At 43.0% G+C, this 13,064-nt stretch overlaps 2 protein-coding genes across 2 annotated transcripts in view; both read right to left on the bottom strand.

Annotated features, from left to right (window-relative positions):
- The window catches only part of WWTR1 (WW domain containing transcription regulator 1), a 42,985-nt gene extending 40,545 nt beyond the window's left edge, over positions 1–2,440 (bottom strand). Inside the window, exon 1 of the mRNA XM_065748294.1 lies at positions 2,051–2,440. Within this exon, the coding sequence (XP_065604366.1) occupies positions 2,051–2,436 (386 nt within the window). The 5' untranslated portion in view covers positions 2,437–2,440. The remainder of the gene's footprint in view (positions 1–2,050) is intronic.
- Positions 2,441–9,777: 7,337 nt separating this feature from the next.
- Positions 9,778–12,988, bottom strand: COMMD2 (COMM domain containing 2). Its single transcript, XM_065747987.1, has 5 exons — positions 12,919–12,988; positions 12,717–12,794; positions 12,217–12,299; positions 10,877–11,050; positions 9,778–10,344 (listed from the first exon to the last, which is right to left on the bottom strand). Exons 1-5 carry the CDS (start codon positions 12,983–12,985, stop codon positions 10,147–10,149), a joined length of 600 nt encoding a protein of 199 aa, XP_065604059.1. The 5' UTR covers positions 12,986–12,988; the 3' UTR covers positions 9,778–10,146.
- Between the last annotated feature and the right edge of the window lie 76 nt (positions 12,989–13,064).

The following is a 13,064-nucleotide window of genomic DNA, read 5'->3' as shown; positions in this document are numbered from 1 at the left end:
TTTCACCTAAAAAAAAACCCTACATATTTTGCAAGTTATTGTGGTCTGAACAGGATCTCTTTATAGTTAGGTATTATTTCCAGAAGCACTGACTTCTAAAAAGAAAAAGTTTTTCCAATTAATTTTTATGGAAATGAGAAAACTGCTCACTGGAGGAAAAAAAAAACTGTGGAAGCAACATACAGACTAACCAAAGTAACAAACTACAGGCACAGGAAAAAATTTATATTGAGACATTGTTAATCAGAGTATTACTGTTGATGCAATATGGGAAAAATGTGAAGGACTCTTTGGTGCTTTATCAACAGCTTTTTTTTAATACAGGATCCACATCTACTTCTCACCCAACAAGAATTCTGCATTTTGGAAAACCCCATCTATGTCAGAAATGTGGGACAGGTGAAGGTGAAACCACGTGAGCGCATTTTGATATCAGTCAAAGACAAATGGCAGACAAAGATTATGTTATGTGATCTTTAACTGGAGTATGAACACTTGCTTGCCAAGCCCTAGCAAGAATTTATATAAAATATTTATCCACGAACAATCTGCTACAGTGCTCCTACCGCTAAGCTTCCTCTCCCCTGTCCTGCTCTACTGAGAAAAATGCATGAAAAGTGCAACAATAATATCTCAGTTAGATGATAAACCAGATTAACAACAGACTCATAAATCTGGGCCCTTGTGAGCACCCACACACAATGACATACAGAATGGCAGAAAGAAATGTTATTTCCACTCTTTGGTATGAGTGTTGCAAGAAGCAAGAACCCAGACTGTACAAAGGAATTAAAGGACTGGGCTCTTTGGAGATTCCAAAGCCACAGAGAAAAGAAACCATTATAGAATCACGTTAAATATGTATTTAGTTACTTTTACCAGAAGAAAATATTCCCTGCCTTCTCCCTGAGTCCTATCATGTGTTTGGTATGGCTGACTACACACAGACGTGTGGTCTCATATGAACTCAAGACAGGGCTGTTCTGACCGAGGTTTCATAACCATGGGTGGGTGATCCCATAGTCCAACTCTACCATTTATTCCATTAGACAATACCTGGAGTACTGCATCCAGATGTGGAGTTTTCACCACATGAGAGAGATGGACCTGCTGGAGCCTGTCCAGAGGAGGGCAAGGGGTTATCCAAGGGGCGGAACACTTTCCCTACCAGGTCAGGCTGAGAGCTAGGGCTGTTTAGCATGGAGGAGGCTCTGGAGAGACCTGAAAGAGGCCTGTCAGTAACTAAGGAAGCAGTGGGACAGATTCTTTATAGGGGCTGTGGTTTCAAACTACCAGAGGGGAGGTTTAGACTGGATATAAGAAAGATGTTTTTTACAATAAGTGGTGAGGCACTGGCACAGGTTGCCTAGAGAGGTGATGGGTGCCCCATTCCTGGAGAAGGTCAGGCTGGATGGGGCTCTGAGCACCTGATTGGGCTTTGGTTCCCCCTGTATTGCAGCAGACTTGGACCAGATGGCCTTCAGAGTTCCCTTCCAAGTCAAACCATTCTATGATTCTAAACATCCCGTAGCTGTGTCTTTGCCAGGTTAACACAGTGCCACTTGATCTACGATGAATCTGGAGCAGAGATACAGAACCCACCGAAATAAGGCGGCATTGCCTTAGAACGTCACAACTACTGTCTATTCCCAGGCCTATGAACCTACTTCGAACCACATTCAAAACGTCACGAATCCTTCGGTTACAGCGGACAGCTTGGTCGTCACAGTTGCCCAAGCACGTCTCCAAAGCAGTGGAGCCCCGCGCCCCACCGCCCGCACACCCCGCCGCCCCGCGCTCTGCAGAACTCCCCGCAACACAACGCTGCACTCAGACCGGGAACGTTCGCGTTCGGATCCCGGGCGGGAAGCGGCAGTGAGGGGGGACGGCGCAAGAAGCCGGGGAGCAGCACGGGCGCCCAGGGGAATCCTCTGCCCACCGCCCGCTCTGCCCTTTCCCACCGCCGCCCCGGGCCTCTCTCTCCCGGCGAACCCACCTCGGCCCCCGCCCGCCCCGCGAGCGGCCCCAGACCGGCGCCGCGCTCGCTCACTTGAGGAAGTAGCGCTGTCCCGTGTGCGTGAGCGCCATCTCCCAGCCAGGCGGCAGCGGCAGCTCGTCCGTCACGTCGTAGGAGCGCTGCCGGAGGTGCCCGTGCTGCGGCGCGGCGACCGAACCCACGAGCGACGCTGGCGAGGAGTGCGAGCGGACGTGCTGTGCGGCGACGGGCCGCGGCGGGGGGCCGCCCGAGTCCGTGCTGGACTGCCGCGAGTGAGAGCCCGAGTCGGGCTCCTTGAAGAAGGACTCGGGCAGGATTTTCTTCCGCCAGGAGCTAGGCCTGGGGTTCATGACCGCGTTGAAGAGCGCCTCGAGCTCCGTATCCAGGTCCTGCGTGACGTGGATCACCTGCTGCCCCGGCGGTGGGGCCGCGGGGTTCATTTTCCCCGACGGCCGGCGGGCGATGGCCGGAGCCGGCCCCGCTGCGTGGGGTACGCGCCCTGCAGAGCGCCGGGCGGTCCCGGAGGAGCAGCGCTGTGCCGGAGCGGCGCTGCCTCTGCGCCCCCTCCAGCGACGGCCGCGTCCCGGCGGAGGGGCGGGCAGGTCAACTCCCGGGCAGCGCGGCGCCCTCCCCCGGGCCGGGCCGAGCCGCCTCGGGCCGCGGCGGGGACAGGACCGCACCGCCCCCCCGCGGCCCGGCCCCCGCCCCACCCGCGGTTATGCAACGGCCACGGAAACTTTGGATCCTCTGAGCCGCCGCGGGACGGCGGTGGTTTTGACTCGCTTCTGGGCTGCGGCGTCGGTGAGGGTCGTGCCCGCCGAGAACCCTTCGTAGCCTCCCGGGCCCCGGGAGTTAGCGCATCCCGCCCGCTCTTCCCTCCCGTCCCGCACGAAGTTTGCTGAGGCCCTCGGGAGGGCGGCCCTGCGGGCACCGGGCGGGGCGTCACGGCCGAGCGCGGCACCAGGCGGCCGCGGGCCTGGTCCGGGCACAGACCGCGCCCCGGAGCCCTTGGGGGCTCCACCGGGTGCTCGCCCGTCATGGCATGCAGCGAGGAGCGCTGTCCCGGTGCTCGAGGAACGTGGTGCGTTTTTCCGCCTTGTGAGGCGCGGAGAGGACTTCTGGCAGCCTCGTCAGCTTTGTTTCTAAGCGTCGTTCAGGAAACTCACGGCAGTATTGTGGAAGCAAAATGATGCTTAAAAGAGTGTGGCAGTTTCATAGTGTAATTTAGTGATGCTTTGGCACGTAACTGGGGTGGGGGGAAAGAGTGTTAATGGGGACGTGTCCTACAGCTGCCTTGTGAATGCCTGAGAAAAGATTCACCCCTGTTCTGGCTGGTACAGATTTTGCACGGAGCCCTATCTCCAATCTCCCCAGCTCACCCTTCTCTGGTGTTACTGCAGATAGAGCTGTGAGGTGCTTCCATTCCGACTGCCTCTTTGCAGCCCCGTAGTGAATATACTAGAAGTCAGCGCTGTGATTAGAATGCATGCCTGAGGTTTTCTGCAGTGTAAATGTAATTCATGCAATTTTTTTTTTGTGAATGTTGCCTTCTGCTGTCATATTATTCTCATAATTCTAAATCAAACAAACAAAACAATACAAAAAATCTTTTTGTACGGAATAACTTTTGAATGATAACAAGACGCAAAATTTGCTTAATTTTAGTGGCAGCATCTGTAAGGAGTAATGGCAGTAATGTTCCAGTGTCAGTGCTGCTTTTTATAAAAGGAAGTATACAGTGTCTGTATGACTACACACACAAAGATATCACATCTTCACTATACTAACATGGAACTTTATTTTAGTAATGATTATTAGGTTTTTTTCCTGCAGCTTGGAGAGTGTCTAAGCTATTCCGATTTGTAAGAATATGTCCTCCTCCTCAGTAATCAGAGAGAAAGCTTTCAGGTATGTCATTTTTTTTCTGAACTAATCTCATTACTTGACTTAAGAAGTATTCATTATTCTGAACTTCGCATAGCTTTTCCAGCCAAGAACTTGGGCACTATTTATGAACAGTCTTCATCCCTTCATCAGTGTCATGCTGAATAGGAGAAACGCAGGTTCTGACATTCTGTACATGAAATCTGGGCTAAAATCAGCTCCTAGGAGCATATATTGTTCTTAATTTCCTGATTTCCTTGCTCCAACAGATGTCCTCTCTCATTTATTTTTCCTTACACTTCCTGTTAATGTCTCATCAACAAGCACATCTCCTCCTCGTATTTTCTGCCACATCTGCTGAATTTCTGCTCAGGAAATCCAGTACTTCCAAGACTTGTTCATGCTTCCCTTCTCTGAGAATTTTCCCTGCCATCTTTTGAACAATTCTTTTGGTGCTTCCTTGCTGGTCACTTGCTGGTGTTTTTACTAGCTCAGACAGCAGTGCTAATGGCAACACCTGCTTCAGGGTTATGTAGATATTCCATGATTTTTCCCCTGTAATTTCCTTGTTTAAAACCTTTGGATATTAGCTGATTGTCTGTGTATGTGTGCAGTCTATTGTACAGAGAATGGTAAGTGCTTTACAAGGGCTTTTACACTTCCTCCAGGCCTCTGTATCCTTGACTAGAGACACACCCATCTATCTGCCCATTACATTCCTTTCCAAGATGCCACGTCTATTCAAGGCAAGGCTCTGACAATCTTGTTCATGGCGACATCTCTTCTACGTTAATTAGACCACTTCCAGAATATAGGATTGCAGCTCGTGAGTAGGTGTATACACATCTTTTTTAAGATTAAGCAGCATTTATTACTGCTAGAACTTTCTCCTTTAGCAAGATACTAGTTACTAGTATTTCAGTTGTATTTTTTACTGAATAGTAAGATTAACTGTTATTGTATGATGTGGTGTAGGCTCTAATGCATTTTCATCCACTAGTCTGAAAGTGATTAAAAATATAAGTACAAATTCTCTTAGCATTGTTGTTATTATTCTTATTTTAGAAACAAGTAACTTCCTTCTTTTGGCACAAAGATAGGATATGACCACCGGCACTTAAAGGAAATGATTCAATACACTTGGGTCCTTGGGAGACAATGGCATTTTGCTGGGTGTGAGATTAAGTGATAAAGGAATGAAAACGATGTAGAAAACTTCCTTATCATTATTTCTTTCTTTTAATTATAGTATCATGCGCTGTAAAAAATAAGAGCGTAACATTACTTTATCTTGCTTTATTACACATGCTGTTCAGCTGTTTTTGAATTGTACATTTTCTTATACAACGGAAGGATTTATAAGAGTACAGTGCTTTTAGTATACCCTATTTGTAGTACATCTTCTAGCTGCAAATTCAATCTATACTTCAATACAAAGCCAAGCAAACAGACCAGAAGAAATACGTGCAATTAGATAATGAGCATCTCCTGGTTTAAAGAAAAAATACCATGTCATCATTTTTAATCTAGATTTTTTTTCTTCTTACCCCCAAGAAAGCCAGCACTTATGAATATGAGTATACAACGTCTATTAGAAAGCTTTGAGGATTCCCTTGAAAAATCACATGATTCTTGGGTAACTGAGTAACAATCATACACTGCTAACCAGGGAAAGTGTGCACACTTCCTGCCTTCTGCTTCAGTATGTGCTGCACAAAGGGACTTTCAGTGGTCATTAACTACGTTGACTTGCTCACGTATTATTTAGCAAAGTACAGACATACATGTTACATATATGTTTCACTATGCAAAGATACACGTGTTTTAATGCACCTATTTACACTTTCAAAACACTGAGTGGTTTTTCATGCTAATTAATAGCTCATATTTGCTTTTGTGAGAATTGCTTATTGTTTAATTACCTCTATTTTTATGAATTGTGGTCCTGCTAGTAGTTCTGTGTTAATCTAATTTTCAAGGGACTTCTTGCAACAAAGGCAGGCTTATGTATTTTGTTCATTAACAATGGGATTAGTGCATTTCACAGCTACTTATTTCTAATGTAGCTAAAAGTTTTTAGAGTTGGGCTGGCACCTCAGACTGTATGCAAAGTGTATTCTGTGCAGCCAACTTTGATGTGGTTTGTTTAATTCACAGACCTGCTACATATTACAATCTTTCACCAGAACAGCTATGTCTGCATGTCCCCCCAGCCAACATCTCCAGACCAGTAAAACCTCAAATGTAGGCAGTCTGCTAGCAAAAAAAGAACTTATGTCAGCTCTGTTCATGTCGTTTTGTGAATCGATGTAATGTTAGTGGCAAGAAGACTATGTGAGCATCTATAGATGACTGTACAGACATTCATTTTAGAAACAGCTGCACTAACCAAAAAATTGCACTGATGTTTGTGTCTCAGAGGTTGCCCTCTTTACAGCAAAGCCAGGGGAATGAGACACACAAACACTGCTCATTCACATCAGTACAGTCAGTCAAACATTTGAACAGTTCGCAGCAGTGATCTGGAAAAACCTGTAGTGTCTAGCTAACAAGCAGCTAAAGCCATATTAGATGTTACTGCACGGAAGCTCGAGCTGCATGCTTGAGCTCCATTGCTCCAGTCCCGAGAAGACAGTGGAAGAAAGTACACAGGCATAACATTGTGAATTTGTCTCAGGTAGCTTAAAATGGTGATGAAATTGAGCTTTGCTAATACAGCTCACTTTGTGCTTAAATTAAATAGAAAAAAAATCACTTTGTGGGAATTGTGGCAATTTACATTTATCTCAGGAAAAAAAAAATCAGCAGCAGTATTGAAAACAATTGTGCTGCTGTATACCAGACCCTGACCACAAAGCAAAACACAGAGTGACAGGAGGCTTCCTTCCCCTTATTTAGATAACTAGGAAAGAACACGGTTTTACTGGTGTTGTTTCACCAGACTATTCCTAATCTTGGCCTTCCTTTCCTATACACTGTCCATTATTACATTACAAAGTCATAGTATAGGAAATAGGTGTTCTTATATAAACTGGAACTGAAACAGAATCACCATTCATACCTTTGAACTCATACATGTACACATTTCATCAACAGCGCTATTCTTAGGACTGCAGTACAACTGAATATTAAATTCAAAAGATAATTTTTAGGTGAAATCTTAAAGAGTTGAAAGAATTTGCTGTTAAATGAGGATCCTAGGCCTAATCCAAAATTCAGATAGTAATTTATACGTGTGTAAATCTAAACAAACTCTGTACGTGTTTAAACAAAAACAGTTTCCACCACGTAATTCAAGAAACTTCAAATTAATCAGAAGGTCTGATGAAGGGTGAAAGAATATTCAGTTCAGTATTTTAAAAGCTTGCAGGGATGTGAACAGAAGTGTGAGAAGATAAAACTTGTAAGGGAGTCTGAATGTGCTTTAGAGATAGGGACTCTTATTAAGATTTGGGTCAGACAGTGTATTTTACAAAATGGACTGCAATCATACACAGCTTATTCAAAAGGATAATAAAAACAGAAGGAAGAAAAGCACTGCTTCATGAGTTTACCCAGCGCTTAAAAGAATATAAATGTTTACAACAGTGAACAAACTATGTCATCCTGAGTTTAAAGAATTTAATGCTCTTTGCTAAATGTTTTAACAAATTAATTGGCAAGCTATAAAGATACCAGCCAGTGTTCTACAGTGCTTTGAAATACTGCAAGTTTTATTACTTTAGTTTAAAATTGATCATGAATTTGGAAAGTGCAAAGTGAAATACAGTTCAAGCAGAGTCTTGAGACCATGAACAATTGTTAATGAAAAACAAACATTGAAAATGATTGTATGGTGAACTTCCTCCATAGCGAATCAAAAACGATGAAAACGCCTTCTGCCCTCTGCTGTTTAAGCCAGGTATAGTTGCACTTCTACATATACATGAGTATAGAAGGAAGAAACATTCCTGCAAATGATTATCCTCCCCACATACAGATCTGCATGAGAGCACATAGCTAAGGGCTGAGTCTGTTAACGTGATGTTCACCTGAATTTAGTGGTCTATCGAAAAAAAAAAGATCAAAAGTTATTAGAAGTACAGAGGAAAAGCAGTTATTTGGTAGAACATTATTTTTAAGAAAAACATTCAGAATGTTCTATAATAAGGTTAATAGGCACTATCTTCTGTACTTAATACATTTCTGAAGATGAAATATTAATGTGTTCAACTTCCTCACAGGATACTCAGAATTTAATGTTTGGAAATTCCTTCAAGGTTAAAACACCCAGCATCTACAAAAAAATTTTTAGTTAGCGACTTTCTATAAAGTAATGTAACTTCTTGAGAGGTAATCTTTTTTTTTTTTTCCTTTGGTTAATAAAAAAGCTATTCCAGATTTACAAAATGTAATTAAAAAAAGGCTTCAAGTTTAACTTTCTTCTTAGATACTGTAGAAATAAAAGGAAAAAAAAAGCCTGTAAAATAATATGGGTTAAAAGTAGCAACAGTAATAATGAAAGGATATGTAAAAAGCTTCTAAGGACATGTATCTAAAACTTGTATATTTACTTCCATGAGCAAAGACTATGGCTGTAGTGAGTGGAGATGGAATAAAGAGAAGACAATGGTCTTCATGTAGACTGGTTCTGTATTTCTGCTGGCGACACAGGCCAGTTACATCAAGACAAACAAACAAAACCCAACAAATCAGAAATCCCAAGTTATTACTATTGATTGTATTTGAGTAGCCCATGCTGTATGTGAAGAAAAAAAAAAGTGTATACAGATGGTAACTGAAACATGTTGCTGATACACCTATGGGGAGGGAAATCACATTGTAGACATGCTACATAGAACAATGAAGCAATTACATAATAAGCAGTTCCAGATATGATAAAACTGACTTTTTTTTTATGTTAAGTGGTAACTGCATAATGATTGAAGCACTTTTGCTATGCAAGTAGTATTTTTCCTAAGAATGAAAGCTCTAAACAGAAAGAAAATAATGCATTTGTGAACGTGGGAGCTCAATTAGTACAGGAATGCATTGTGTCACTACAGAAGTCACTGCCAGAATCTGAATGTTAAGGTTCTCTTGTCTATTTCACAGAAGCACAGAATTGTAGGGGTTGGAAGGAGCCTCTAGAGATCACCTAGTCCGATCCCCCCCCTCCAATAGAATTTAATGGATTTATTATGTACTCACACTAGTGACAGTGAAATACTAATTAGTAAAAACTACTTATCTTTGCCACGAACTACAAAATATTGCATAAAAACAACTGAAAAGTGATTTTTAGCATAACCTTTGGAGGGCAACTTTCTTAATTACAGAAAAGCTTTATTTACTCTGCAGTACTTAATTTGCCTTTCCTTTATAAACACACTATCCAAATAAGGGGGAAAAAACTCACCCCAACCTGCTGCATCACAACACAATGATCTGATCTAACAGAAGTTAACTCTTTTCTTAATTGGCCTACTAGCCACTAGTTTTCAACTTTTCAGATCACCTTTATGTGTAGAAATAATCAGTATGCTAACTTATGCTTAGGCCAGAAGACCTTTTATAGGAGCTGCTACCTGTAGAGTTGCCTGCCTAGTAGGGCTTACAGATAGCTTTGTAAAAATTGAAGCAGGTGGCCTAACATGAGTTCTTATGTGCAGGTCTCACAAGAAAGCCAGGAACTAAGTTTTCATAACACGCTATGTTGCTGCTTCATGAGAACATTTCCAATACAATTAACAGCTAGCAGGTGTTGGGAGGAGTGAACGGTAGAAGCTGTATAACACCTAGCCTCTGAACTGGATGGACCCCTTGGACAGGGACGGCAGTAGTCCCACAGGTACACTTGTACTTCTACACATACTAGCTGGAAGAAACAGTCCTGTAAAGTATCATTCTCACAAGTGTAAGTGTTGAATAGGTGTTTTTATTTTAGAGGCAAAAACAAAAATATTTGCTTAATAAATGTAAAAACACATGCATATTGAGACAGCTTTACTTATGTAGAAAAGCTCTTAAAGTAGAACAATACTAATTCAGAGCTAAAGGAAGTCTCAATATGACATACTGGATTTCTGCATATGAAAGTAAAGTAAACGCAATTACCTGTCTTGTATCAGGCAGGTGTGTAAAGTTAGAACCAGGGAATGTTCAGCCTATAATTACTGACTCAAGGTCCTGGCTCAGGAAAGCATTACATCTGATCCAGATGTTTATTTTTCTTGACGTGTTAATGAACATTGACTGCCTACTCTAACAACAATCTTGAATGATTTCTATTTCATGTTTCGTGCTATTCTCCTACAATGGTTTGTCTTCATTTCCCCCAAGGCTTGTTCCAATTGCTGAATTAGGTGGAGGAGGGTAGAAGGGTCAGTTTGTAACACTTGGGTAGTTAGATCTTCATTCTCATTAAGATGTAGCTTTAGAGTCACCGCAGGCTTAATTTGTTGCCTCAGACTTCTACTTGCAAGCTGTGTGAGCATTTAAATGAAATTCAAATAGGGAAACAAACAACAACAAAAAGGGAAGATAGTTAGGAACTTTCATATTGATAATTCACAAAAGGACCTGCTGTTTGCAGGACCTGCTTGCAGGTCTGTTTAAAAAAAAAGCCTCTTCATTCACATTAAACAAAATCCATTAATTATTTTCATCATTAGGTAATACCCATCCACTTTAACTAATGCATTAAAAATATTTATGAAAATTAGCTGAAATAGACAATATATTTAGTGTATGCTACCTTTATAAAGCACCAATGGAGCTATGAATTCACTTTTCAAAAAGCAGTGAATACTTTGCACCAATATATGTCCTGTTCATCTTATAACTAGTTGCATTCAGTACAATAACAAAACTACGTCAGTTTGAAATACATGAAAACACTGCTTTGCTTTTATATTACTTTGAAGTAATATAAATTCATATCTTCACAGTTGCTTGTGCTGTTAAAAATATAACGTGAAATACAGAGTACTGATTAAAAAAAAACCCAGAAATTACCTGCACATCTACTCTCCATTCAAGGGTATGATAGCTGGGAAGCTTTGGTGCCAGCTCACCAAGAATGCTTCTGATCTCCTTCCTGTTATCAAGGTAAAGCTGAAGCAATAATTTGTTCAATTCATCCGAGAATCCCAAAATGTGAATGGAATCTTGGAAATCCATCTCAGAAATCTGGAATTTAACAATTCAGGCCTTACTACAGAGTTAGAAATACAGATTATTGCATTTCTTTACTTACAGTTCTGTTGTCGACACTATAACATTGTGCAATGTTGTTACTTTACTGCAGGAATAAATGGGAGGAGTACAGCTAGAAGTAATAGCACACTTTCATGTATTTGAGAACAAAATACAACAAAAAAAAAGCATCTCAGGTTTGCAATAATCAAGTACATTTCTAGACAATCAAGTTATCAACAGTAGGTAGTATCAAGTTACAAATACTCTGAGATGGACTGCATATCTTATACACATAAGGTACCAGGTGCAACTTCAGAGCTCCTGTATCAACACAAAATTAGCCCTCAGAAGTTGATCTTCCCAGGTCACTGACTGAGCTCAGCTGGAGGAGCTCAGTTCAACATTGTCAAAGTACCAATCTACTCAACAGAGATGAGCATTACAATGCATACATGCAGTAAGAATTCTGATTAACTATGCTTTACCATAATACCACTGCAGTTTATCTGCCAGTCAAGTCTTCTTACTTCAAGGCAAAACTCTGCACAGGTTCACTCTCCTCCATACCTACTCTTTAGAATAACATCTGCTTGAGTTTAATTTAGGATTACTTGTCTATGGATCCCTTTTCTGTATCACCAGAGTTCAAACAGTCTGCCACATCAGTGATGAGAAGTCTATCCAATGGAGTTATTATCCAGCTATAATTCTTTTACTGTCTGTTTATGTTCACCCTGTATTTCTGATGTCAACATTTGAAAAAGCTCTCAGGCAACACAAGAAGAATACTTCCTCTGGTTTAGCACAACAAAGAAAAATCACCTTTGCTGCAGTTCTGTTATTTGGACAGAGCTCAATCCTGAAGTACCCTTTGCTATACAGTTACTCAGTATTTTTGCTATGTGCTGTCAGAGTGTGATGCTTTGGTATCTCAGACCATCGAAATCCTACATTTATCCATGCTGAAGCAGTGTTTTCATAAGAATATGGTGTTTTAATAAGAATATAGCCAGATATACCTCTTTCATTTGAATAAATAAAAAATCATCTCATCAAAATTCTGAATTTTCCCCTCTCATCAGTATTTTTGTAACTCTTATTGTTCAGTAGACATCTCTTGAGTGTATCCTTGGATTTACCATATTGGGTGTTCTCACCATGAGCTTGGAGCTTTCTGTAAGAAGGTACATCAGTCCCTCCACCCCGTGCTGCACGGTTTCAACACCAACACTGAGTTTTCCTTTGAAGAGAACAACACTCGTTTTAGGCCCTTACAAAGCTGCTATAGCCACAACACACACAGTCGTGCAATTACTCAAATCTGGCCGAGTATTCTTAAAAAAAAAAAAAAAAAAAAAGTGAAAGTCGAGCACCCTACAAACAATAATGCGCGCGACCCAAAGGTGCCCGGAAGGTGCTCAAGACATAAAACACAACACAAACCCAACTAGTTACGGTGCAACACCCGGATCACAGCACGCTCCGCAGTGCTGAGCGTCAGCGGGCACAGAGCAGCGGCCGCTGTCAGTCTGCTGTGAACGTAACCCGACGGGGACTGCGGGTGCTGCGCTGCGGCCATCGCTGCTGCAGCGCGTGTCCTACAGCTCCGGGGACGCGGTAACGGCGCGGCAATGCCCCACCCCGCCCCGCTTCTTACTTGCGGCCGCCTCGCAGGCCTTGGGTGCGGCGCCGCGCCGCAGCAGCTCCACCGCCAGGTGCCCCAGCTCTCCGACAGCTGAAACGAGAGGAAGCAGCTCGGCTGTGAGATCGGCCCGGCCGCCACCTTCCGCTCCCGCCCCACCCCACCCCATCCCATCCCGTGTCCCCTGCGGTCCTCGGGCGGGGACCGGCGGACGGACCCGCACCGCCCACCCGGGGCAGACAGCCCAGGTGCGCCTTCTGCTCCTCCGACAGCACCAACAGCATCACCGCACCCGGGGCCAGGAAGGGGCGGAGCCGGGCGGGGAGGCGGGCGGGCCGGAAGAGGACGGTGTCGCGCCCCGCC

The sequence above is a fragment of the Cyrtonyx montezumae genome, unplaced genomic scaffold (assembly GCF_038088225.1).
Source record: "Cyrtonyx montezumae isolate F1298 unplaced genomic scaffold, pur_monq_1.0 scaffold_5, whole genome shotgun sequence".
In the NCBI taxonomy this organism is placed as follows: Eukaryota; Metazoa; Chordata; class Aves; order Galliformes; family Odontophoridae; genus Cyrtonyx; species Cyrtonyx montezumae.
Note: the sequence above shows the minus strand (reverse complement) of the source record. Positions and strands in the feature narration are given on the sequence as shown.